The sequence below is a fragment of the Oncorhynchus masou genome, chromosome 12, assembly GCF_036934945.1.
Source record: "Oncorhynchus masou masou isolate Uvic2021 chromosome 12, UVic_Omas_1.1, whole genome shotgun sequence".
NCBI classification, from domain to species: domain Eukaryota; kingdom Metazoa; phylum Chordata; class Actinopteri; order Salmoniformes; family Salmonidae; genus Oncorhynchus; species Oncorhynchus masou.
In genome coordinates, this window is record NC_088223.1 from 12,209,694 (window position 1) to 12,237,371 (window position 27,678).

At 44.8% G+C, this 27,678-nt stretch overlaps 1 protein-coding gene across 3 annotated transcripts; it reads right to left on the bottom strand.

The window, feature by feature from the left end:
- Nucleotides 1-896: 896 nt before the first annotated feature.
- On the bottom strand, nucleotides 897-27,542 carry LOC135549558 (transcription factor Sp4-like). Of its 3 annotated transcripts, none has more exons than XM_064979630.1 (14): nucleotides 26,971-27,542; nucleotides 26,534-26,604; nucleotides 22,167-22,244; nucleotides 19,758-20,045; nucleotides 18,945-19,117; nucleotides 13,621-14,128; nucleotides 13,393-13,467; nucleotides 13,074-13,151; nucleotides 12,914-12,994; nucleotides 12,151-12,415; nucleotides 10,909-11,107; nucleotides 10,719-10,786; nucleotides 7,130-7,261; nucleotides 897-4,015 (listed from the first exon to the last, which is right to left on the bottom strand). In XM_064979630.1, exons 1-14 carry the CDS (start codon nucleotides 26,975-26,977, stop codon nucleotides 3,741-3,743), a joined length of 2,298 nt encoding a protein of 765 aa, XP_064835702.1. In that variant the 5' UTR covers nucleotides 26,978-27,542; the 3' UTR covers nucleotides 897-3,740. The 3 variants fall into 3 exon arrangements, with proteins under 3 accessions (XP_064835702.1, XP_064835701.1, XP_064835704.1); XM_064979629.1 differs by having other exon boundaries at nucleotides 19,758-20,051; XM_064979632.1 differs by lacking the exon at nucleotides 22,167-22,244 and having other exon boundaries at nucleotides 19,758-20,051.
- Between the last annotated feature and the right edge of the window lie 136 nt (nucleotides 27,543-27,678).

Below are 27,678 nucleotides of genomic sequence, written 5' to 3' on the forward strand. Positions count from 1 at the left end.
AACCCCCTCAGAGGGGCTGTACAGAGGAGGTTGGGCTTCCGAGGTAATTACAGAGTACACACCAGCCAACATGTTTCTAGGGCACCGCAGGTGTGTGTGTGTGTGTGTAGAGAGGACAATTTGAAAATACAAGTCTCCGTGACGATCATCACAAGCTGAGACTAGACTTCACTACTACCACATTCACAACACAACTGAGATGCTATTAGGATCCCTATTAGCCAACGCCAATGGTGACAGTTAGACGTACTGGGGGCCGACACGTAACGAAAAACACATTTACAGACAAAATAATGTACAATTCACATACATTTAATGACATTAACATGTAGTGTGTGTGTTTTTGCATCTATCAGTTACACATACCTGTCAGTACATACACACAACAGGTGACATGAAGAGAGATAGGGAAGGGAGGGGAGAGAGATAGGGAAGGGAGGGAAGAGAGATAGGGAAGGGAGGGAAGAGAGATAGGGAAGGGAGGGGAGAGAGATAGGGAAGGGAGGGGAGAGAGATAGGGAAGGGAGGGGAGAGAGATAGGGAAGGGAGGGGAGAGAGATAGGGAAGGGAGGGGAGAGAGATAGGGAAGGGAGGGGAGAGAGATAGGGAAGGGAGGGGAGAGAGATAGGGAAGGGAGGGGAGAGAGATAGGGAAGGGAGGGGAGAGAGGGAAGAGAGATGGGGAAGGGAGGGAAGAGAGATAGGGAAGTGAGGGAAGAGAGATAGGGAAGGGAGGGAAGAGAGATAGGTAAGGGAGGGGAGAGAGAGAGCCAAAGTCCCTTTTTATTTTCAAGTGGTATCAGAGCAACTTCATAGCAAGAGGTCAGTCTCAACCTACATGTCCCAACAGACCACCCACGCACCCACACACACAGAGTTAGGAGTGAGAGAGACAGGTTGAGACTGATTTTAATCACTTTATTTTAAATGTTATGCAAGCAAAGTAATTTTTGTTCTCTTTTCACTACTTTAAATCCAAGTCACATAACATGTTTTGTACAAAGTTGATTTAAAAATGTCAATACAATATCACTAGAATATCAACAGTGAAGAACCTGCAGCCTTGGAGGCCAGCATCGAGATCCAACAGCAGCTTAGAAAACCTTATACAAATGAGATGTCACTAGAAAATATTAAAGAAAACTGGTTGTCACACAAAATATTACCAAAAACATCCACGTCTGTTTGGTATATAAACCATTTCATTATTTATTTTTTTACTTTAATCTTTTTTTTTTTTTAAACATATTATGGCGCGAGAAAGTAGTATAAATGACGGGGAATAGTTGGACGTAGAAAAACACGTTTAAAATAAATAAAAAGAAGAGAAAACAGCACTGAAACACAGCATGCTACACCTCTGATCAATGCGTAGGTTACAATACACTCCAGCAAAAGGCAGGTATTAACACAGGGCAAATAATAAATTAGCTGGACACAGTAAATCATCTGTGTCAGAACATACTGGGGGGGTTAAGAAAATAAAAAGCCCCCCCCCCAAAAAACAAAACAAATGTGAGAACAGAATATGTACGCACCGACATTAACATAGACCAACATCAGCAGAAACATGTCAAAAAGCAAATAGAATTACCCACCTCCCACAACCCCCTTCTTTCCCATCCATCACCCCTTGTCTTCCTGCGTCCTCTCTCTGTCCATCACACAGAAAGCAGAAGTGAGCATGGGGGGGGGGGAAGGTACTGCTTGTGTTAAGGCGTAGTACCAGGACTCACACACAGGGGGCCTTCGCAATGCAGAGGAAGCAGCGCCAATGTCAAATCTGTTACAGTTAATGGATTATCTCTAATGACTTGAAATAGGACTAATAGATACACTATATATACACAAAAGTATGTGGACACCCCTTCAAATTAGTGGCTATTTCAGCCACATCCGTTGATGACAGGTGTATTAAATCGAGCACACAACCATGCAATCTCCCATAGACAAACGTTGGCAGTAGAATGGCCTTACTGAAGAGCTCAGTGACTTTCAACGTGGCACCGTCATAGGATGCTACCCTTTTCAAGTCAGTTCGTCAAATTTCTGCCCTGCTAGAGCTGCCCCGGTCAACTGTAAGTGCTGTTATTGTGAAGTGGAAATGTCTAGGAGCAACAACGGCTCAGCGGCAAAGTGGTAGGCCACACAAACTCACAGAACGGCACCGCCAACTTGACTGCCCTGCACAGAGCCCTGACCTCAACCCCATCGAACACCTTTGGAACGCCGACTGCGAGTCAGGCCTAATCGCCCAACCTCACTAATGCTCTTGTGGCTGAATGGAAGCAAGTCCCCGCAGCGATGTTCCAACATCTAGTGGAAAGCCTTCCCAGAAGACTGGAGGCTGGTATAGCAGCAAAGAGGGACCAACTCCATATTAAAGCCCATGATTTTGGAACGAGATGTTCGACGAGCAGGTGTCCACATACTTTTGGTCATGTTGTGTATCTGGAATATGTCTCAATACTGGAATGTATCTCATTGACCTCAGACATTGATCTTTTCTATGAGTTTCTACATGTATTAAGGTCCGATGATCGAGTCACATCACTGCTGTACTCTTAACGGGATGTGACAATATCTGCTGCTCTGAGTGTCTAGGGAGGGGGGGGGAGACACACGGTGTTTTGACATAAGCGCTGCTTACCGGCACTGTCCTACCCACCCACCAAGCCTGGCAGAGCTACATCTTAAAAGGTGCACTCAGCAATATGACATCATCGAGCAGGAAGTCACTGTGTATGACGACGTCAGTATACCTTGAACGCTGTGAGCTGACTGGCTGTTTCATACCAAAATAAACCTTTCCTTTTCCTCTCTTTAATGTAAACATGGTTTCACTAGGATTGTCTTATAGTATTGCTTTCAGTAAACAGCCTGTTGGGAGAAAGAAAGCTCGATTGGTAGTTTTATAGAAACAAATATTTAAAATGCCAAGCGTTTCTTTCTAGGAATGCATCATTTATAAATCTGCTTTTCTCTACTCTTTTAAAAGTCTATTCCTCCTTGTATTGTCTTTCTTCTGCCTATCAGATCTTCTTTACTAGAACTATAGTCCTGTTGAAACACACACACACACACACACGCACACACACACACACACACACACACACACACACACACACACACACACACACACACACACACACACACACACACACACACACACCCCAGCTCCTCTCACCTGTCTGTCAACAGTCTAGACCACGCCACATATCATGTTTCATCATCATCCTCATCACCATAGTTACAGAACATCTTTGTGCATAGAGATTGTTGCGTTCCAAATGTTACCCTGGCCATTTGGGACACATCCAATGTCTCTTCTTGATGTTTTACAACTGTTTTGTGCTAGTCTAATAAACCTATCCAAAATGACAGCCTCTTCCTAACATAACAAACTACTCAGAAGGCTCTGGCCAAAAGTAGTGCACTATATAGGGGATAGAGTGCGAGTTCAGATTAGCCTTTTCTTCTGACCTCTGTTCTGTTATTAAACACCATTCTACAAATTCACACCTTTAGAGACTGTTGTTAGACTCAATTATTAGTTTAGAATCAGATCTCTGTTTGTCATTTTCAGTCAATCATATTTGTCTTCTGTTTGAGTCCGTTTCAAAAACAAATAAATAATAATAAAAAGAATCTACCACCTGACCGCCACAGCGTAACCATGGAGACCAACCTGGAAGTCAGCCCTCCCTGCTTCTTCCTCTCACAGGAAGTGGCCACTGGTTACTACTCAAACTCCTCCTCTTCCTCCTCTTCTCCCTCCATTTGATTCGGCGAGGAGGCCGTTGGCGTGGCGGGGGCGGAGTCCTGGGAGAGCGTCGCCATAGTTACGATGCGAGGGGAGGAGCCTAAGCCCTGGTTAGAATTTTCCATGTCGTCGGTGGTGATGATGGCGAGAGAAGCCCCTCCCTTCTTGTTCAGGTGGGTTTTGATGTGTTTGGAGAGGTGGTCGCTACGCATGAAACGCTTACTGCACTCTGGACACTCAAACCTCTTCTCTCCTGGAGGATGTGGAGAAAGACATAAACGATATGGGAACAATGATGCGTTTTATTTTGTAAAGTGGTTTCTTGCATCATAGAACATGTTCAGTCACCTTGTCTGAAGGACAAGTGGATGAACAGCTTATCGTCAAGTCCTGCATGTTAATTTCAAAGGTCTCATGGAATGTAGGACTGCATTGAACACCACACATTGGCTGCTACTGTAGGCTGAATGACAGAACAGCTATTTCCATGTTAAAATGTTACGGGATGGGCCTCCCAAGTGGCGCAGCGGTCTAAGGTACGCAGCGGTCTAAGGTCACGCTTTACTAGGCTCATTGCGCTCTAGCGACTCCTTGTGGCGGGTCGGGTGCCTGCAGGCTGACTTCGTCGTCAGTTAAACAGTGTTTCCTCCGACACATTGGTGCGGCTGGTTTCCGGGTTCAGCGGGCGGGTGGTAAGAAGGTCAAGTTTTGGAGGACGGATGACTCGACCTTCACCTCCCAAACCCCTTGGGGAGTTGCAGCGATGAGACAAGATCGGAATTGGGGAGAAAAAAAAGGGGGTAAAATACAAAATATATATTTAAAAAAAATATGTGTGTGTGTGTGTTACGGGATGCTTTTTCTCCATTGTTTGTGATGGTAGGCCACTCTGGTAGGCCCTCATTATGATCAGATAGCCACAGCAGCCTACTTGACCACTGTTATTACTGTATTTACTGTTATTATTGTATTACTGATATTATTGTATTAATGTTATTACTGTTATTACTGTATTTACTGATATTACTGTATTACTGCTATACTGTTATTACTGTATTACTGCTATACTGTATTACTGTATTTACTGCTATACTGTTATTACTGTTATTACTGCTATACTGTATTTACTGTTATTACTGCTATACTGTATTTACTGTTATTACTGCTATACTGTATTTACTGTTATTACTGCTATACTGTTATTACTGTTATTACTGCTATACTGTATTTACTGTTATTACTGTTATTACTGCTATACTGTATTTACTGTTATTACTGCTATACTGTTATTACTGTATTTACTGATATTACTGTATTACTGCTATACTGTATTTACTGTTATTACTGCTATACTGTTATTACTGTATTACTGCTATACTGTTATTACTGTATTACTGCTATACTGTATTTACTGTTATTACTGCTATACTGTATTTACTGTTATTACTGCTATACTGTATTACTGTATTTACTGTTATTACTGCTATACTGTTATTACTGTATTTACTGATATTACTGTATTACTGCTATACTGTATTACTGTATTTACTGTTATTACTGCTATACTGTTATTACTGTATTTACTGATATTACTGTATTACTGCTATACTGTATTTACTGTTATACTGTTATTACTGTATTACTGCTATACTGTTATTACTGTTATTACTGCTATACTGTTATTACTGTATTACTGCTATACTGTATTTACTGTTATACTGTTATTACTGCTATACTGTTATTACTGTATTTACTGTTATTACTGTTATTACTGCTATACTGATATTACTGTATTACTGCTATACTGTTATTACTGTTATTACTGCTATACTGATATTACTGTATTACTGCTATACTGTATTTACTGTTATACTGTTATTACTGTATTACTGCTATACTGTTATTACTGTATTTACTGCTATACTGTTATTACTGTTATTACTGCTATACTGTATTTACTGTTATTACTGCTATACTGTATTACTGTATTTACTGTTATTACTGCTATACTGTATTTACTGTTATTACTGTTATTACTGCTATACTGTATTTACTGTTATTACTGTTATTACTGCTATACTGTTATTACTGTATTACTGCTATACTGTTATTACTGTATTACTGCTATACTGTTATTACTGCTATACTGTATTTACTGTATTACTGCTATACTGGATTTACTGTTATTACTGCTATACTGTATTTACTGTTATTACTGCTATACTGTATTACTGTATTTACTGTTATTACTGCTATACTGTATTTACTGTTATTACTGTTATTACTGCTATACTGTATTTACTGTTATTACTGTATTACTGCTATACTGTATTTACTGTATTACTGCTATACTGGATTTACTGTAACTTAAAGCGGGAACAGCCTGTGTTCAACCGCTCACCATAAGTTGTACAGAATTTTTCACAGTGTTCAAGTTTGTGCTCAGCAGACCTGACATTTGCTCAGTGCCGGAAAAAAATAGAGGGACCATTGGACACAGGACATATCTGTGTGTGTACCTGTGTGTGTGTACCTGTGTGTGTACCTGTATCTGTGTGTGTACCTGTACCTGTGTATCTGTGTGTGTACCTGTACCTGTGTGTGTACCTGTGTGTGTGTATCTGTGTGTGTACCTGTGTGTGTACCTATGTGTGTACCTGTGTGTGTACCTGTGTGTGTACCTATGTGTGTACCTGTGTGTGTACCTGTGTGTGTACCTGTACCCCTGTGTGTACCTGTGTGTGTATCTGTGTGTGTACCTGTGTGTGTGTGTATCTGTGTGTGTACCTATGTGTGTACCTGTGTGTGTATGTGTGTGTGTACCTATGTGTGTACCTGTGTGTGTACCTGTACCCCTGTGTGTACCTGTGTGTGTATCTGTGTGTGTACCTGTGTGTGTGTGTGTGTGTGTACCTATGTGTGTACCTGTGTGTGTATGTGTGTGTGTACCTATGTGTGTACCTGTGTGTGTATCTGTGTGTGTACCTGTACCTGTGTTTGTACCTGTGTGTGTATCTGTGTGTGTATCTGTGTGTGTACCTATGTGTGTACCTATGTGTGTACCTGTACCTGTGTGTGTACCTGTACCTGTGTGTGTACCTGTACCTGTGTGTGTCCCTGTGTGTGTCCCTGTGTGTGTCCCTGTGTGTCTCTGCAGTTCTTCCGAGCGTGTGAACCTTTGTGTGTCCCTGTGTGTGTACCTGTGTGTGTCCCTGTGTGTGTCCCTGTGTGTGTACCTGTGTGTGTCCGTCTGTGTCTCTGCAGTTCGTCCGAGCGTGTGAACCTTTGTGTGTCCCTGTGTGTGTCCCTGTGTGTGTCCCTGTGTGTGTACCTGTGTGTGTCCCTGTGTGTGTCCCTGTGTGTGTACCTGTGTGTGTCCGTCTGTGTCTCTGCAGTTCGTCCGAGCGTGTGAACCTCTTGCCACAGAAGATCCAGTTGCAGACGAAGGGTCTTTCTCCTGTGTGCCAGCGGAGGTGAGCTCTCAGGTGACTGGTCTTACCTGATAGATCAAATATTACAACATTATTTTTCTTCATAGACTGATAGACCTCTATTTTCTACAGTACAGACTGATAAATCTATATTTTCTACAGTATAGACTAGGAAGTCTCTTTTCTACAGTATAAACTATGACGTCTCTTTTCTACAGTTTAAACTAGGAAGTCTCTTTTCAAGAGCAGGGTTCCCCAACTGGCAGTGGGTTTACAGTGGGGCAAAAAAGTATTTAGCCAGCCACCAATTGTGCAAGTTCTCCCACTTAAAAAGATGAGAGAGGCCTGTAATTTTCATCATAGGTACACTTCAACTATGACAGACAAAATTATAGAAAAAAAAAATCCAGAAAATCACATTGTAGGATTTTTAATGAATTTATTTGCAAATTATGGTGGAAAATAAGTATTTGGTCAATAACAAAAGTTTATCTCAATACTTATATGTTATATACCCTTTGTTGGCAATGACAGAGGTCAAACGTTTTCTGTAAGTCTTCAAAAGGTTCTCACACACTGTTGCTGGTATTTTGGCCCATTCCTCCATGCAGATCTCAAAATCAAATCAAATTTTATTTGTCACATACACATGGTTAGCAGATGTTAATGCGAGTGTAGCGAAATGCTTGTGCTTCTAGTTCCGACAATGCAGTAATAACCAACGAGTAATCTAGCTAACAACTCCAAAACTACTGTTTTATACACACAAGTGTCTTATACACACAAGTGGTCTGCGCATGCTCTGAGGGAGTGGCTGGGGATGCCGTCTGGGCCTGCAGCCCTGCGAGGGTTAACACGTTTAAATGTGAAGGAGAGTCCGCATGTTTTCGTCGCAGGCCGTGTCAGTGGCACTGTATTGTCCTCAAAGCGGGCAAAAAAGTTATTTAGTCTGTCTGGGAGCAAGACATCCTGGTCCGTGACTGGGCTGGTTTTCTTTTTATAATCCGTGATTGACTGTAGACCCTGCCACATACCTCTTGTGTCTGAGCCGTTGAATTGAGATTCTACTTTGTCTTTGTCTCTATACTGACGCTTAGCATGTTTGATTGCCTTGCGGAGGGAATAGCTGCACTGTTTGTATTCGGCCATGTTTCCAGTCACCTTGCCCTGATTAAAAGCAGTGGTTCGCGCTTTCAGTTTCACGCGAATGCTGCCATCAATCCACGGTTTCTGGTTTGGGAATGTTTTAATCGTTGCTATGGGAACGACATCTTCAACGCACGTTCTAATGAACTCACACACCGAATCAGCGTATTCGTCAATGTTGTTGTCTGACGCAATACGAAACATATCCCAGTCCATGTGATGGAAGCAGTCTTGGAGTGTGGAATCAGATTGGTCGGACCAGCGTTGGACAGACCTCAGCGTGGGAGCTTCTTGTTTTAGTTTCTGTCTGTAGGCAGGGATCAGCAAAATTGAGTCGTGGTCAGCTTTTCCGAAAGGAGGGCGGGGCAGGGCCTTATATGCGTCGCGAAAGTTAGAATAGCAATGATCCAAGGTTTTGCCAGCCCTGGTTGCGCAATCGATATGCTGATACAATTTAGGGAGTCTTGTTTTCAGATTAGCCTTGTTAAAATCCCCAGCTACAATGAATGCAGCCTCAGGATGTATGGATTCCAGTCCATGGAGCAGTGATGTTTTGGGGCTTTTGCTGGGCAACAGTTGCTGGGCAACACGGACTTTCAACTCCCTCCAAAGATTTTCTATGGGGTTGAGATCTGGAGACTGGCTAGGCCACTCCAGGACCTCGAAATGCTTCTTTACGAAGTCACTCCTTCGTTGCCCGGGTGGTGTGTTTGGGATCATTGTCATGCTGAAAGACCCAGCAACATTTCATCATCAATGCCCTTGCTGATGGAAGGAGGTTTTCCTTCAAAATCTCACGATACATGGCCCCATTCATCCTTTCCTTTACATGGATCAGTCGTCCTGGTCCCTTTGCAGAAAAACAGCCCTAAAGCATGATGTTTCCACCCCCATGCTTCACAGTAGATATGGTGTTCTTTGGACGCAACTCAGAATTCTTTGTCCTCCAAACACGACGAGTTGAGTTTTTACCAAAAAGTTATATTTTGGTTTCATCTGACCATATGACATTCTCCCAATCTTCTTCTGGATCATCCAAATGCTCTCTAGCAAACTTCAGATGGGCCTGGACATGTACTGGTTTAAGCAGGGGGACACGTCTGGCACTGCAGGATTTGAGTACCTGGCGGCGTAGTGTGTTACTGATGGTAGGCTTTGTTACTTTGGTCCCAGCTCTCTGCAGGTCATTCACTAGGTCCCACCGTGTGGTTCTGGGATTTTTGCTCACCGTTCTTGTGATCATTTTGACCCCACGGGTTGAGATCTTGCGTGGAGCCCCAGATCGAGGGAGATTATCAGTGGTCTTGTATGTCTTTCATTTCCTAATAATTGCTCCCACAGTTGATTTCTTCAAACCAAGCTGCTTACCTATTGCAGATTCAGTCTTCCCAGCCTGGTGCAGGTCTACAATTTTGTTTCTGGTGTCCTTTGACAGCTCTTTGGTCTTGGCCATAGTGGGGTTTGGAGTGTGACTGTTTGAGGTTGTGGACAGGTGTCTTTTACACTGATAACAAGTTCAAATAGGTGCCATTAATACAGGTAAACGAGTGGAGGACAGAGGAGCCTCTTAAAGAAGAAGTTACAGGTCTGTGAGAGCCAGAAATCTTGCTTGTTTGTAGGTGACCAAAGACTTATTTTCCACCATAATTTGCAAATAAATTCATTAAAAATCCTACAATGTGATTTTCTGGATTTTTTTCTCTCATTTTGTCTGTCATAGTTGAAGTGTACCTATGATGGAAATTACAGAGAACTTGCACAATTGGTGGCTGACTAAATATTTTTTTGCCCCACTGTATATATTTATTTTCATTGCTGGACATAAAAGACTGTATAAACAGCAGGAAAACAGATCCAAGTGATTCTCGTTTAGGAAAACTGTTTCTAAGTATTCCTCCACATAATGGAGACATGCGGTCATCATATACAAATATAAGCAATGTTTGAAATTATTATGTTTTAGTCTGTTTGGGCTTCTTGTGGTCAATTCGCGGTCTACAAATGATTTAGAATTACGTTCCGGCCCCCTATACTGTGGAAAGGTCTTACCGTAAACCTTTCCACAGTACAGACTGGTCTTACCGTAAACCTTTCCACAGTACAGACTGGTCTTACCGTAAACCTTTCCACAGTACAGACTGGTCTTACCGTAAACCTTTCCACAGTACAGACTGGTCTTACCGTAAACCTTTCCACAGTACAGACTGGTCTTACCGTAAACCTTTCCACAGTACAGACTGGTCTTACCGTAAACCTTTCCACAGTACAGACTGGTCTTACCGTAAACCTTTCCACAGTACAGACTGGTCTTACCGTAAACCTTTCCACGGTACAGACTGGTCTTACCGTAAACCTTTCCACAGTACAGACTGGTCTTACCGTAGACCTTTCCACAGCCCTCCATGTGACACACATGTTGCTTCTTCTTAGATGGGTCTCCAATGGTCCTGCAAAATACACACACACACACAGTCAGAGATAGAGAGTGAGAGTGTGTGTATGAGTGTGTGTATGGGTGTGTGTGTGAGTGTGTGTGTGTGTATGAGTGTGTGTGTGCATACACATGTACCTCCCCTCTCCGGCCCTACAGTTCGGACAGGAGCACGCCACCCTGCGAAGCCTCTTGCTGGGTGGTCCTTCCTGGTCTGATGAACTCTGGACAGAACCCATCTGGTCTGGACTAAGCGATGACCCCGCAACGTTACCCGCGGTTACCGTCACCGGGGATGGCTCGACCTTAACTCCTCCCTCCTGACCCTGCGGCTGACCTGGTGGAGTGTAGAGTGGAGTAGAATACTGTAGGGTGGAATACAGTAGGGTGGAATACAGTAGAGTGGAATAGAATACAGTAGAGTGGAATACAGCAGAGTGGAATACAGTAGAGTGGAATAGAATACAGTAGAGTAGAATACAGTAGAGTGGAATAGAATACAGTAGAGTGGAATACAGTAGAGTGGAATACAGTAAGGTGGAATAGAGTAGGGTGGAATACGGTAGAGTGGAATAGAATACAGTAGAGTGGAATACAGTAGTGTCATAGAATACAGTAGAGTGGAATACAGTAAGGTGGAATACAGTAAGGTGGAATACAGTAGGGTGGAATATAGTAGAGTGGAATAGAATATATATTTTTTTATAGCTCTGCTCCCAACCCCCCCAGAAAATAAAGAACAAAACTCAACACACACCATGTCTGTCTGGCTCTCTGTCTGTCTGGCTCTCTGTCGGTCTGCCTGCCTGTCTGTCTGTTTCCCTCTCTCTCTCTGTCTGTCTGGCTCTCTATTTGTCTCCCTCTTTGTCTCTCTCTTTCTCTGTCTGTTTCTCTCTGTCTGTCTGTTTCCCTCTCTCTCTGTCTGTTTCTCTGCCTGTTTGTTTCCCTCTCTCTCTCTGTCTGTCTGTTTCTCTCTTTCTCTGTCTGTTTCTCTGCCTGTTTGTTTCCCTCTCTCTCCCTGTCTGTCTGTTTCTCTCTTTGTCTGTCTGTCTGGCTCTCTCTTTGTCTCCCTCTTTGTCTCTCTCTTTCGCTGTATGTCTGTTTCCCTCTCTCTCTCTGTGTCTGTTTCTCTCTTTCTCTGTCTCGCTCTTTCTCTGTCTGTCTCTCTGTCTGTTTCTCTCTGTCTGTTTGTCTCTCTCTTTCTCTGTTTCTCTCTCTCTGTCTGTCTGTCTCTCCCTTTCTCTCTCTCTGTCTGTCTGTCTGTCTGTCTCTCCCTTTCTCTCTCTCTCTCTCTCTCTCTCTCTCTCTCTCTCTGTCTCTGTCTCTCTCTGTGTGTCTCCCTCTCTGTCTCTCCGTCTGTCTCTCTCTCTGTGTTTTTACCCTGTAGTCCAGTGAAGGTGAGGGGTACCCCCTGCATCTGTACCCCAGTGGTGCCCAGCCCAGCAATGCTGACTGTCTGCACCCCCGACCCAGGGTTGATCTGGGCTGTGCTCAGCGTCAGGGGAGCCCCCCCCAGCTGCATGAATCCCCCCCCGCCCACAGGGGCCAGGGTCAGCTGCTGGGCCACAGGCATTCCCCCGGGGAGCTGCAGGGTCTGCCACGTGATCTGCCCCGACGGAGAGAGGGTTGGGGTTCGGATCAGAACCTGGAGGAAATCAATGGATACAAATAGGATATCAATCATTGCCGACATTCAATTCAAATCAATACAACACACATTACAATCATTGACGACATTCAATTCAAATCAATACAACACACATTACAATCATTGACGACATTCAATTCAAATCAATAAAACACACATTACAATCATTGACGACATTCAATTCAAATCAATAAAACACACATTACAATCATTCAGACATTCAATTCAAATCAATAAAACACACATTACAATCATTCAGACATTCAATTCAAATCAATAAAACACACATTACAATCATTCAGACGTTAAATTCAAATCAATAAAACAAACATTACAATCATTGGCGATAGAAGAAAAATAAGCTTTCAGATTTATTTATCATGTCCGTAATTTACTGCCCCAAAATATCCCTCAAATCCCCAGGTACAAAGGAGTGGGAATGAAGCAACTAAGAACACTAAAGGTAGTTAAAGAAAGAGAACAGGGGCTCGTTACCTGTTGGTTCTGGAAGGCTTGTATGGGCTGTAGGGTCCCGCCTGGTCCTAACTGAAAGGTTTGGATCTGCTGGCCCTGGAACTGGTAGAAACAAACACAGAGTTTACACACTTTCTGCGGATTCACAGTGTGTGTGTGTGTGTGTGTGTGTGTGTATTACCTGGTTCTGTGGCTGGATCTGGGCCTGTGTGATCTGCTGTGGTTGGATCTGGATCTGCTGCAACAACTGGTTGCCCATCTGGACAATGATAATAACAACTACTTAGAATGTAATTTATTATAGTATATTCCCATATCATACTTGAATAGAATAGAGTAGAATAGAGTAGAATATAGTAGAGTAGAATATAGTAGAACGGAATAGAGTAGAATATAGTAGAATGGAATAGAGTAGAATAGCGTAGAATATAGTAGAGTAGAATAGAGTAGAATAAAGTAGAATAGAAGGTTAAAGGTCAAATAAGAGGAGTAGAACCCACCTGTCCCACGATGACCTGCTGGATGGTCCCTGGAGGATCTGATTGGACCTGCAGTCCGTTGGCCTGGCTCTGGACCTGTCAATCAAGCAACCAACCAAACAACTAATCAATCAATCAATACATTAATTAATCAACCAAACAATCAATCAACCAATCAATGCGGTCATTAATCAACCAAACAATAAATCCCTTTACATCACAGATGTTTAGTCACACAAACACACATACCATCTGAGAGTCCTGGTCGCTGGGTTGGTTCTGTGTGTCTCTCTCCGTACCTCCGTCCGACCCTACAGAACTCAGCTGTGTTCCGTCTGTCGACGCTCCATCCCCCCCGGCAACAGTTGTTATAGTACCACCAGACGACCCGGTAACAGTAACTGCCCCGGACACCGCCGCTGCAGTTGTCGTTACAAGCTGGTTGCCGTTAGCTACGGTAAAGCTACCATCGGCTGATTGGACAAGCTGTACGGCTCCGCTCCCTGCTAAATTATTCATGACCGGCAGGGCGAGGGTCATACCGCCGATGTTTATGGGTACTGTAGTCATGACCTGGGTCTGGGAGCCCTGTAACGTCTGCATCTGCAACGGGAAGGACTGGGCGGAACGAAGCTGCAACGTCTGATTGGCTGAACTAGTGAGGATGGCTTGCTGATTGGCTGGCTGTAGGATTGCCTGGGTCTGGGATTGGTTCTGGATCAGCTGGACCTGCTCTGGTAGACCCCCCTGGGCCGGACTGAATAGAATAGAATAACTTTATCTGTTTCCTTCTAAAAACATTTTTGTTATGGCCCAAAGCGCCTGTCTAAGCTCGAGACCGCCTGTCTAAGCTCGAGACCGCCTGTCTAAGCTCGAGACCGCCTGTCTAACCTCGAGACCGCCTGTCTAACCTCGAGACCGCCTGTCTAACCTCGAGACCGCCTGTCTAACCTCTAGACCGCCTGTCTAACCTCTAGACCACCTGTCTACAACTTATATAACCTCTAGACCGCTTGTCTAAACTCTAGACCACCTGTCTACCACTTATCTAACCTCTAGACTGCCTCTCTAACCTCTAGACCGCCTTTCTAACCTCTAGACCACCTGTCTAAACTCTAGACCACCTGTCTACCACCTCTCTAACCTCTAGACCACCTGTCTACCACTTATCTAACCTCTAGACCTCCTGTCTAACCTCTAGACCATCTGTCTAATCTCTAGACCGCCTGTCTAAACTCTAGACCACCTGTCTACCACTTATCTAACCTCTAGACCGCCTCTCTAACCTCTAGACCGCCTCTCTAACCTCTAGACCGCCTCTCTAACCTCTAGACCGCCTGTCTACCACTTATATAACCTCTAGACCGCTTGTCTAATCTCTACACCTCCTTTCTATACTCTAGACCACCTGTCTACCACCTCTCTAACCTCTAGACCTCCTGTCTAACCTCTAGACCGCCTCTCTAACCTCTAGACCGCCTGTCTACCACTTCTATAACCTCTAGGCCGCTTGTCTAATCTCTAGACCTCCTGTCTAAACTCTAGCCCACCTGTCTACCACTTATCTAACCGCTAGACCGCCTGTCTAACCTCTAGACCGCCTCTCTAACCTCTAGACCGCCTCTCTAACCTCTAGACCGCCTCTCTAACCTCTAGACCGCCTGTCTACCACTTATATAACCTCTAGACTGCTTGTCTAATCTCTAGACCTCCTGTCTAAACTCTAGACCACCTGTCTACCACCTCTCTAACCTCTAGACCTCCTGTCTAACCTCTAGACCGCCTGTCTAACCTCTAGACCGCCTGTCTAACCTCTAGACCGCCTGTCTTAGCTCTAGACCGCCTGTCTTAGCTCTAGACCGCCTGTCTTAGCTCTAGACCGCCTGTCTAACCTCTAGACCGCCTGTCTAACCTCTAGACCGCCTGTCTAACCTCTAGACCGCCTGTCTAACCTCTAGACCATCTGTCTAACCTCTAGACCACCTGTCTACCACTTATATAACCTCTAGACCGCTTGTCTAACCTCTAGACCGCCTCTCTAACCTCTAGACCGCCTTTCTAACCTCTAGACCGCCTCTCTACCACCTCTCTAATCTCTAGACCACCTGTCTACCACCTCTCTAACCTCTAGACCACCTCTCTAACCTCTAGACCTCCTGTCTAACCTCTAGACCGCCTGTCTAACCTCTAGACCGCCTGTCTAACCTCTAGACCGCCTGTCTAACCTCTAGACCACCTGTCTACCACTTATATAACCTCTAGACATCCTGTCTAACATCTAGACCGCCCGTCTAAACTCTAGACCACCTGTCTACCACTTATCTAACCTCTAGACCTCCTGTCTAACCTCTAGACCGCCTCTCTAACCTCTAGACCGCCTCTAACCTCTAGACCGCCTGTCTAACCTCTAGACCGCCTCTCTACCACCTCTCTAACCTCTAGACCACCTGTCTACCACCTCTCTAATCTCTAGACCGCCTCTCTACCACCTCTCTAACCTCTAGACCACCTGTCTACCACCTCTCTAACCTCTAGACCTCGTGTCTAACCTCTAGACCGCCTGTCTAACCTCTAGACCGCCTGTCTAACCTCTAGACCGCCTGTCTAACCTCTAGACCGCCTGTCTAACCTCTAGACCGCCTGTCTAACCTCTAGACCGCCTGTCTACCACTTATATAACCTCTAGACCGCTTGTCTAACCTCTAGACCGCCTGTCCAACCTCTAGACCACCTGTCTACCACCTGTCTAACCTCTAGACCACCTGTCTAACCTCTAGACCACCTCTCTAACCTCTAGACCGCCTTTCTAACCTCTAGACTGCCTCTCTACCACCTCTCTAACCTCTAGACCACCTGTCTACCACCTCTCTAACCTCTAGACCTCGTGTCTAACCTCTAGACCGCCTGTCTAACCTCTAGACCGCCTGTCTAACCTCTAGACCGCCTGTCTAACCTCTAGACCGCCTGTCTAACCTCTAGACTGCCTGTCTAACCTCTAGACCGCCTGTCTAACCTCTAGACCGCCTGTCTACCACCTGTCTAACCTCTAGACCGCCTGTCTAACCTCTAGACCGCCTGTCTAACCTCTAGACCGCCTGTCTAACCTCTAGACCACCTCTCTAACCTCTAGACCACCTCTCTAACCTCTAGACCATCTCTCTAACCTCTAGACCACCTCTCTAACCTCTAGACCACCTCTCTAACCTCTAGACCACCTGTCCACCACCTCTCTAACCTCTAGACCACCTCTCTAACCTCTAGACCACCTGTCTACCACCTCTCTAACCTCTAGACCTCCTGTCTAACCTCTAGACCATCTGTCTAATCTCTAGACCGCCTGTCTAAACTCTAGACCACCTGTCTACCACTTATCTAACCTCTAGACCGCCTCTCTAACCTCTAGACCGCCTGTCTACCACTTATATAACCTCTAGACCGCTTGTCTAATCTCTACACCTCCTGTCTAAACTCTAGACCACCTGTCTACCACCTCTCTAACCGCTAGACCTCCTGTCTAACCTCTAGACCGCCTCTCTAACCGCTAGACCGCCTGTCTAACCTCTAGACCGCCTCTCTAACCTCTAGACCGCCTGTCTACCACTTATATAACCTCTAGACCGCTTGTCTAATCTCTACACCTCCTGTCTAAACTCTAGACCACCTGTCTACCACCTCTCTAACCGCTAGACCGCCTCTCTAACCTCTAGACCGCCTCTCTAACCTCTAGACCGCCTCTCTAACCTCTAGACCGCCTGTCTACCACTTATATAACCTCTAGACTGCTTGTCTAATCTCTAGACCTCCTGTCTAAACTCTAGCCCACCTGTCTACCACTTATCTAACCGCTAGACCGCCTGTCTAACCTCTAGACCGCCTGTCTAACCTCTAGACCGCCTGTCTAACCTCTAGACCGCCTGTCTAACCTCTAGACCGCCTGTCTAACCTCTAGACCGCCTGTCTAACCTCTAGACCGCCTGTCTAACCTCTAGACCGCCTGTCTAACCTCTAGACCATCTGTCTAACCTCTAGACCACCTGTCTACCACTTATATAACCTCTAGACCGCTTGTCTAACCTCTAGACCGCCTTTCTAACCTCTAGACCGCCTCTCTACCACCTCTCTAACCTCTAGACCGCCTGTCTAACCTCTAGACCGCCTGCCTAACCTCTAGACCGCCTGTCTAACCTCTAGACCGCCTGTCTAACCTCTAGACCGCCTGTCTAACCTCTAGACCGCCTGTCTAACCTCTAGACCGCCTGTCTACCACTTATATAACCTCTAGACCTCCTGTCTAACCTGTAGACCGCCCGTCTAAACTCTAGACCACCTGTCTACCACTCATCTAACCTCTAGACCTCCTGTCTAACCTCTAGACCGCCTCTCTAACCTCTAGACCGCCTGTCTACCACTTATATAACCTCTAGACTGCTTGTCTAATCTCTAGACCTCCTGTCTAAAATCTAGACCACCTGTCTATCACTTATCTAACCTCTAGACCGCCTCTCTAACCTCTAGACCGCCTGTCTAACCTCTAGACCGCCTCTCTACCACCTCTCTAACCTCTAGACCACCTGTCTACCACCTCTCTAATCTCTAGACCGCCTCTCTACCACCTCTCTAACCTCTAGACCACCTGTCTACCACCTCTCTAACCTCTAGACCGCCTGTCTAACCTCTAGACCGCCTGTCTAACCTCTAGACCGCCTGTCTAACCTCTAGACCGCCTGTCTAACCTCTAGACCGCCTCTCTAACCTCTAGACCGCCTCTCTAACCTCTAGACCGCCTCTCTAACCTCTAGACCACCTGTCTACCACCTCTCTAACCTCTAGACCACCTGTCTACCACCTCTCTAACCTCTAGACCACCTGTCTACCACCTCTCTAACCTCTAGACCACCTGTCTACCACCTCTCTAACCTCTAGACCACCTCTCTAACCTCTAGACCACCTGTCTACCACCTCTCTAACCTCTAGACCATCTGTCTACCACCTCTCTAACCTCTAGACCACCTGTCTAACCTCTAGACCACCTCTCTAACCTCTAGACCACCTCTCTAACCTCTAGACCACCTGTCTACCACCTCTCTAACCTCTAGACCATCTCTCTAACCTCTAGACCACCTGTCTACCATCTCTCTAACCTCTAGACCAGCTCTCTAACCTCTAGACCATCTCTCTAACCTCTAGACCATCTCTCTAACCTCTAGACCATCTCTCTAACCTCTAGACCATCTCTCTAACCTCTAGACCATCTCTCTAACCTCTAGACCATCTCTCTAACCTCTAGACCAGGGATTTTCAAACCTCGACTCAGGGACCCTCAGCCGCTCCATGTATTTGAACTACTCCACAGCTCGCTCACCTGATTCAACTGGTCAACTAATCATCAAGCCCTTGACTCGGTGCATAAGGAGGGTTGACCAGGTGAATCAGGTGAGTTGACCATGGTGAATCAGGTGAGTTGACCAAGTGAATCAGGTGAGTTTGTTCAGGGCTACAACATACATGTAAAACATCTGGGGGTCCCTGAGGAGAGTTTTGAGAACCACTGCACTAGACCAGCTGCCACCCACCTGATGTGAATGTGCTGCCCTCCTAGGGATGCAGTCTGGGGGCTGATGTGGATCTGTTGGCCCCCCAGGGATGCAGTCTGGGGGCTGATGTGGATCTGTTGGCCGTCGGCCGTCTGCAGGTGGGGGATCACCTGGTATTGGACCCCACCCCCAGACGACGGCATGTTTTGCACCTGGACAGAAACCAAATCATTAACATGACATAAAAACAGTGGCATTAGGTGGGCATGTTCTGAACACCAACACAGATATATAGTACAACACAGAGTCATCCACCACACATGTCTAAGAAAAAGACAATTATAAGTTATAGGACAAGAATTCTCAGTCAGACAAAATTCCCTTCTTCTTTTTTGAAATGTTACCCCCTTTTTCTCCCCAATTTCGTGGTATCCAATTGTTAGTAGCTACTACCTTGTCTCATTGCTACGGGCTCGGGAGAGACGAAGGTTGAAAGTCATGCGTCCCAACCAAGCCGCACTGCTTCTTAACACAGCGCCATCCAACCCGGAAGCCAGCCACACCAATGTGTCGGAGGAAACACCGTGCACATGGCGACCTTGGTTAGCGCGCACTGCGCCCTGCCCGCCACAGGAGTCGCTGGTGCGCAACGAGACAAGGACATCCCTACCGGCCAAACCCTCCCTAACCCGGACGACGCTCGGCCAATTGTGCGTCGCCCCACGGACCTCCCGGTCGCGGCAGAGCCTGGGCGCGAACCCAGACTCTCTGGTGGCACAGCTAGCACTTAAACACTGCGCTACCCGGGAGGCCCTAACATTCCCTTCTATACACTCACACGCGCGCACACACCTGGATGATCTGGAACTGCTGCTGCTGCACCTGCTGATTGGCTGCTACGGTGTTAGTCCCGCCCACAGCCTTCATCTTACGGCCTGCCGGAGCACTGTCATTGGCTGAAGTGGTGGCCAGCGTCACGGCGACGGGTTGATTGGCAGTGTCTTTGGCCATTTGGGGAGCAGTAGTGATGATCTGCCAGCCGTTTCCAGTGAACTGGGCAGGAACCAGTTCCATCTGCTGCTGAACCAGAGTCTGATTACCTGCTGCGTCGACAACTATATGACCCTGGAACTGTCCACCCTGCACCTGCCAATAAACATACATAAAACCATGAATAAAAGAAAAAGAAAACGTCATTGAACAAAAGTACTAAAGTAGGAACTTAGGTCTGATTCCCGGGTCTAGATGTATCGGGCCCCCCTGCACCTGGAAGCCCATTCAACACAGAGACACTGAAAGTCTACAGGTATAATGCCATGGAACTTGTTCGCATGGAAAAGCCTTTATTGGTTATTATTATTATAGACCTTACATTTCCAACAACAAGTACAACAGCAACAAGTACAGTTATAGGAGAAACCAAACATTTACAGAGCTTTCAGAAAGTATTCACGCCCTTTGACCTTTTCAACATTTTGTTGTGTTACAGCCTGAATTAAAAATGTATTCAATTAAGATTTTTTTTGTCACAATACCCCCGTAATGTCAAAGTGGAATTGTTTTTCAAAATGTTTACAAATTCATAAAAAAAATCTTAAAATGTCTTGAGTCAATAAGTATTCAATCTCTTTGTTAAGGCAAGCCTAAATAAGTTCAGGAGTACACATTTGCTTAATAGTTCACAGTTGTTGCATGGTATCACTGTGTGTGCAATAATGATGCAATAATGATTTTTTTTTAAATGACTACCTCATCTCTGTACCCCACACATACATCTATAAGGTCCCTCAGTCAAGCAGTGAATTTCAAACACAGATTCAACCACAAAGACCAGGGAGGTTTTCTAATGTTTCACAAAGAAGGGCACCTATTGGTAGATGGGTAAAAAAAGGAAGACATTGAATACCCCTTTGAGCATAGTGAAGTTATTAATTTAGCTCTGGATGGTGTATCAATACACCCAGTCACTACAAAGATACAGGTGTCCTTCCTAACTCAGTTGCAGAATATGGAGGAAACTGCTCAGGGATTTAACCATGAGGTCAAAGGTGACTTTAAAACAGTTACACAGTTTAATGGCTGTGATAGGAGAACTGCGGATGGATCAACAACATTGTAGTTACTCCACAACACTATCCTAAATGACAGAGTTTAATGGCTGTGATAGGAGAACTGCGGATGGATCAACAACATTGTAGTTACTCCACAACACTATCCTAAATGACAGAGTTTAATGGCTGTGATAGGAGAACTGCGGATGGATCAACAACATTGTAGTTACTCCACAACACTATCCTAAATGACAGAGTTTAATGGCTGTGATAGGAGAACTGAGGATGGATCAACAACATTGTAGTTACTCCACAACACCAACCTAATTGACAGAGTGAAGAAGGAAGCCTGCACAGAGCAAAAATATTCAAAAACATGCATCCTGTTTGCAACATTGCACTAAAGTAATACTGCAGAAAATGTGGCAAAGCAATTCACTTTTTTTTCCTGAATACAAAGTGTTTTGTTTTGGGCAAACCCAACACACACATTACTGAGTACCACTCTCCAAATGTTCAAGCATAGTGGTGGCTGCATCATGTTATGGGTATGCTTGTAATCGTCAAGGACTGGGGAGTATTTCAGGATAAAGAAATGAATCTAAGCACAGGCAAACTACTAGAGGAAAACCTGGTTCAGTCTACTTCCCAACAGACACTGGGAGATGAATTCACTTTTCAGCAGGACAATAACCTAAAACACAAGGCCAAATCTACACTTGCTTACCAAGAAGACAGTGAATGTTCTTGAGTGGCCGAGTTACAGTTTTGACTTAACTCTGCTGAAAATATATGGCAAGATAAAAAAAATGGTTGTCTAGCTATGATTAACAACCAATTTGACAGAGCTTGAATAATGTTTTGAAGAATAATGGGCAAATATTGCCCACTTCAGGTGTGCAAAGCTCTTAGAGACCCACCTAGAAAGACTCACAGCTGTAATTGCTGCCAAAGGTGATTCTAACATGTGTGTAAATTTGATTTTTTATGTATTTCACTTTCTATACATTTGCAAACATTTCTAAAAACATGTTTTCACTTTGTCATTATGGGGTATTGTGTGTAGTTTGGGTGAGAAAACAAGCCAATTAAATGCATTTTGAAGTGAGGCTGTAACACAACAAAATGTGGAATACATCAAGGGGAATGAATACTCTCTGAAGGCACTGTACATATTCAATACAAATAGTATTATCATGCATTTAACCACCTGTCCCTCCACTCCTCCCTGAACTCCTATCTTACTGCAGGTTGCAGCCAGCAGGGCTAGAGGAGACGTCTGGGAATCCTAGGGAGAACACACACACACACACACACACACACACACACACACACACACACACACACACACACACACACACACACACACACACACACACACACACACACACACACACACACACACACACACACACACACACACACACACACACACACACACACACACACACACACAGAGAGAGAGATAAGGAGGAATTAACAAATAGAACGCACATTCATACACAGAGAACATACAAAGATTGACAGAGAGAGAGAGAGAGAGAGAGAGAGAGAGAGAGAGAGAGAGAGAGAGAGAGAGAGAGAGAGAGAGAGAGAGAGAGAGAGAGAGAGAGAGAGAGAGAGAGAGAGAGATCAACATCCAGAAAATAGCTGTAAAATTCTACAAAGACCTAAAAGGAAGCGATTCCCAAACCTTCCATAACAAAGCCATCACCTACAGGGACATGAACCTGGAGAAGAGTCCCCTCAGCAAGCTGGTCCTTTGTTCACAAAGACAAATAGACCCCACAGAGCCCCAGGACAGCAACACAATTAGACCCAACCAAATCATGAGAAAACAAAAAGAGAATTACATTGTAAAGAATTAACCAAAAAAACTTTGCAAACTGGAATGCTGTCTGTCCCTAATCAGAGAGTACATGGTGGCAGAATACCTGACCACAGTGACTGACCCAAATTTAAGGAAATCTTTGACTATGTACAGACTCAGTGAGCATAGCCTTGTTATTGAGAAAGGTAGACCTGGCTCTCAAGAGAAGACAGGCTATGTGCACACTGCCCACAAAATGAGATGGATTACACAGACCCACAAAGAATTCAAAAAACAAATCCAATTTTGATTAACTCCCATATCTACTAGGTGAAATAACACAGCGTGCCATCACAGCAGCAATATTTGTGACCTCTTTCCACAATAAAAGGGCAACCAGTGAAGAACAAACACTTGTTAATTATCTATTTCACTTGCTTTGGCAACGTAAACATATGTTTCCCATGCCAATAAAGCCCTTAAATTGAATTGAGAGAGACACAGAGAGAGAAGAGACAGAGAGAGAGACAGAGAGAGAGACAGAGAAAGAGACAGAGAGAGAGACAGAGAGAGAGACACAGAGAGAGAGACAGAGAGAGAGACAGAGAAAGAGACAGAGAGAGAGACAGAGAGAGAGAGACACAGAGAGAGAAGAGAGAGACAGAGAGAAGAGAGAGACAGTAGAGAGACAGAGAGAGAAGAGAGAGACAGTAGAGAGAGAAAAGACAGAGACAGTAGAGAGAAGAGACAGAGACCTGCACACCCTAATTGACAACCAAACAAAACAAAGGCAAAGTCTTCTCATGCTTTGTTGATTTCAAAAAAGCCTTAGACTCAATTTGGCATGAGGGTCTGCTATACAAACTCATGGAAAGTGGTGTTGGGGGTAAAACATACGATACTATAAAATACATGTACACAAACAACAAGTGTGCTGTTAAAATTGGCAAAAACACACACATTTCTTCACACAGGGTCGTGGGGTGAGACAGGGATGCAGCTTAAGCCCCACCCTCTTCAACATATATATCAACGAATTGGCGCGGGCACTAGAAAAGTCTGCAGCACCCGGCCTCCCCCTGCTAGAATCCGAAGTCAAATGTCTGCTGTTTGCTGATGATCTGGTGCTTCTGTCACCAACCAAGGAGGGCCTACATCAGCACCTAGATCTTATGCACAGATTCTGTCAGACCTGGGCCCTGACAGTAAATCTCAGTAAGACCAAAATAATGGTGTTCCAAAAAAGGTCCAGTCACCAGGACCACAAATACAAATTCCATCTAGACACTGTTGCCCTAGAGCACACAAAAAACTATACATTCCTCGGCCTAAACATCAGCGCCACAGGTAACTTCCACAAAGCTGTGAACGATCTGAGAGACAAGGCAAGAAGGGCATTCTATGCCATCAAAAGGAACATAAATTTCAACATACCAATTAGGATTTGGCTAAAAATACTTGAATCAGTCATAGAGCCCATTGCCCTTTATGGTTGTGAGGTCTGGGGTCCGCTCACCAACCAAGACTTCACAAAATGGGACAAACACCAAATTGAGACTCTGCACGCAGAATTCTGCAAAAATATCCTCCATGTACATCGTAGAACACCAAATAATGCATGCAGAGCAGAATTAGGCCGATACCCACTAATTATCAAAATCCAGAAAAGAGACATAAAATTCTATAACCACCTAAAAGGAAGCGATTCCCAAACCTTCCATAACAAAGCCATCACCTACAGAGAGATGAACCTGGAGAAGTCCCCTAAGCAAGCTGGTCCTGGGGCTCTGTTCACAAACACAAACACACCGTACAGAGCCCCAAGACAACAGCACAATTAGACCCAACCAAATCATGATAAAACAAAAAGATAATTACTTGACACATTGGAAAGAATTAACAAAAAAACAGAGCAAACTAGAATGCTATTTGGCCCTACACAGAGAGTACACAGCGGCAGAATACCTGACCACTGTGACTGACCCAAAATTAAGGAAATCTTTGACTATGTACAGACTCAGTGAGCATAGCCTTGCTATTGAGAAAGGCCGCCATAGGCAGACATGGCTCTCAAGAGAAAACAGGCTATGTGCTCACTGCCCACAAAATGAGGTGGAAACTGAGCTGCACTTCCTAACCTCCTGCCCAATTTATGACCATATTAGAGAGACATATTTCCCTCAGATTACACAGATCCACAAAGAATTCGAAAACAAATCCAATTCTGATAAACTCCCATTTCTACTGGGTGAAATTCCAGTGTGCCATCAGAGCAGCAAGATTTGTGACCTGTTGCAACGAGAAAAGGGCAACCAGTGAAGAACACACACCATTGTAAATACAACCCATATTTATGCTTATTTATTTTATCTTGTGTCCTTTAACCATTTGTACATTGTTAAAACACTGTATATATATATAATATGACATTTGTAATGTCTTTATTGTTTTGAAACTTCTGTATGTGTAATGTTTACTGTTATTTTTTATTGTTTATTTCACTTTATATATTATCTACCTCACTTGCTTTGGCAATGTTAACACATGTTTCCCATGCCAATAAAGCCCTTGAATTGACAGAGAAAAGACAGAGAGAGAAGAGAGAGACAGTAGAGAGAAAAGACAGAGACAGTAAAGAGAAGAGAGAGACAGTAGAGAGAAGAGACAGACAGAAGAGACAGAGACAGTGAGAGAGACATTAGAGAGAGACAGAGAGAGAGAGAGAGAAGAGACAGAGAGAGACAGTAGAGAGAAGAGACAGAGACAGTAGAGAGAGAAGAGACAGTAGAGAGAGAAGAGACAGTAGAGAGAGAAGAGACAGAGACAGTAGAGAGAAGAGACAGACAGAAGAGACAGAGACAGTGAGAGAGACATTAGAGAGAGACAGAGAGAAGAGACAGAGAGACAGTAGAGAGAAGAGACAGAAAGAGAGAAGAGACAGAGAGTCAGTAGAGAGAGAAAAGACAGAGACAGTAGAGAGAGAAAAGACAGAGACAGTAGAGAGAAGAGACAGTAGAGAGAGAAGAGACAGTAGAGAGAGAAGAGACAGAGACAGTAGAGAGAAGAGACAGACAGAAGAGACAGAGACAGTGAGAGAGACATTAGAGAGAGACAGAGAGAAGAGACAGAGAGACAGTAGAGAGAAGAGACAGAGACAGAAAGAGAGAAGAGACAGAGAGTCAGTAGAGAGAGAAAAGACAGAGACAGTAGAGAGAGAAAAGACAGAGACAGTAGAGAGAAGAGACAGTAGAGAGAGAAGAGACAGTAGAGAGAGAAGAGACAGAGACAGTAGAGAGCAATAGGGAATAGAAGTGGGTAGTATAACAGGAAGTGAGTGTGTGGGTGTGAGAGCCACATTTCTCTGTTCTCTCAGAGCAGCGGAAGAGAAGCCTCCCTCTCTCTCCGCCCTCTCACTCTCTCTCTCAGAGAAAATGAACTAGGTCGTGGGCAAATATTTAATGTCACACATGCACAGCACACCTAGAAATCTGTCTGTAGAGACAGCTAGTGTTATTTTTTCACAGAAGCTACAGAAGTCTACATCAACACTAGAGTCAAACCCTGCCAGAACACATGCTACGGAAATGCTCAGAAAAATATGAAATACATATTCACTCTTATACAGTAATATGCATATCTCATAGACATTGAGGCAAAGACACAAGTCCATTATTGGTGTTGAAAGACATTGTGCAATCCTCTGAACTTGGCCTCTATACAGAACCCGGAAGTGGTGTGTATGTGTCTGGGGGCGGGGTCCAGTCTACCTGTGATCCGGAACGTTTGCCTTTCTTGCCTGGTTTCCCTTCTTCTGATCCTGACACTTCAGTCTTCTGATCTGAGAACCATCAAATCAGACAATACTTGATCAACAATCAAAAGACTGTCACTCGAGGACTGAGTGATTAGTGATCACCTTTATCAATAACACTGTGAGTGAAGGGATATACGATGCCGTTATTTCCCTGCACGTGGTTTTATAACAGTGTAGTTGCACCATATGGTTAAACTCCTGGCCCTAAAGGCATATGCAGTGATCGGAACCTTATTAGAGACTGTATTACAATGAAACATGTAGGCTATTGTCTCTTATTTAGGAAAACGCTATTTCCTCAAAGGGTTATTCTGGATATCAGGCAGGCTACGTGCGCAGAAAGAGAGGGAGAGAGGGTGGAGACGGACAAGAGAGGGGGAGGGTACCTACCACTCATAACGCATTCATAAACCGGAGAGGAGAGGCTACGGGAGAAAGGCCGGCTGAAGCACCGGGGAAGGACGGCCTATTTTCTCCGCGAATGGCTCGCGCTGGGGCTGTGGCGTCGCTCCGGTTAGCACCGAAACCACCCACCCGCCAGGAAGGGCGGTACCAAGCTCGAGCAACAATCAAACCTCCCGTTATAACGGGGAAGAGTCCGTTGTCCGCGCCCGAAGCCCCTCAAAACCAACCGAAAACACACTTTAACAACCGTCGCGCGTAAAATTCTATTAACTGAAGAAAAAAAATCAAGTGTTTGCATAAACGTATCCTGATCGAAGTTGGTAGTGTGTGTGTTCGCGTTAGGCCCACCCACTTTCATTTACCCAACACCCCTCTCTCTCTCGCCTCTCTTTCTGCCGCTGCTGTTTCTGTCGCTAAGTAGCCTAGAACAAGCCTTTCCAACGATCTTCATGCAAAAACACCCCTTATAAATAGCACTATTTTATGTCCATTCTTTATAGTTGCACTGTATAATTGCATCTGGAGACAGATAGATATCTGTGGCTTTTTGTGGGCGGTGTGCTCCTCCCACATATTCAGATTGGATGGCATACTCGGTCTGCGAGGGTTGAGATGGGAGTTGTATTTGGCGAAGCCTCGCCTTCAAAATGTGTTATAGCGGCGGGGACTCCATCTTCCAGCCTGCTTTGCGGT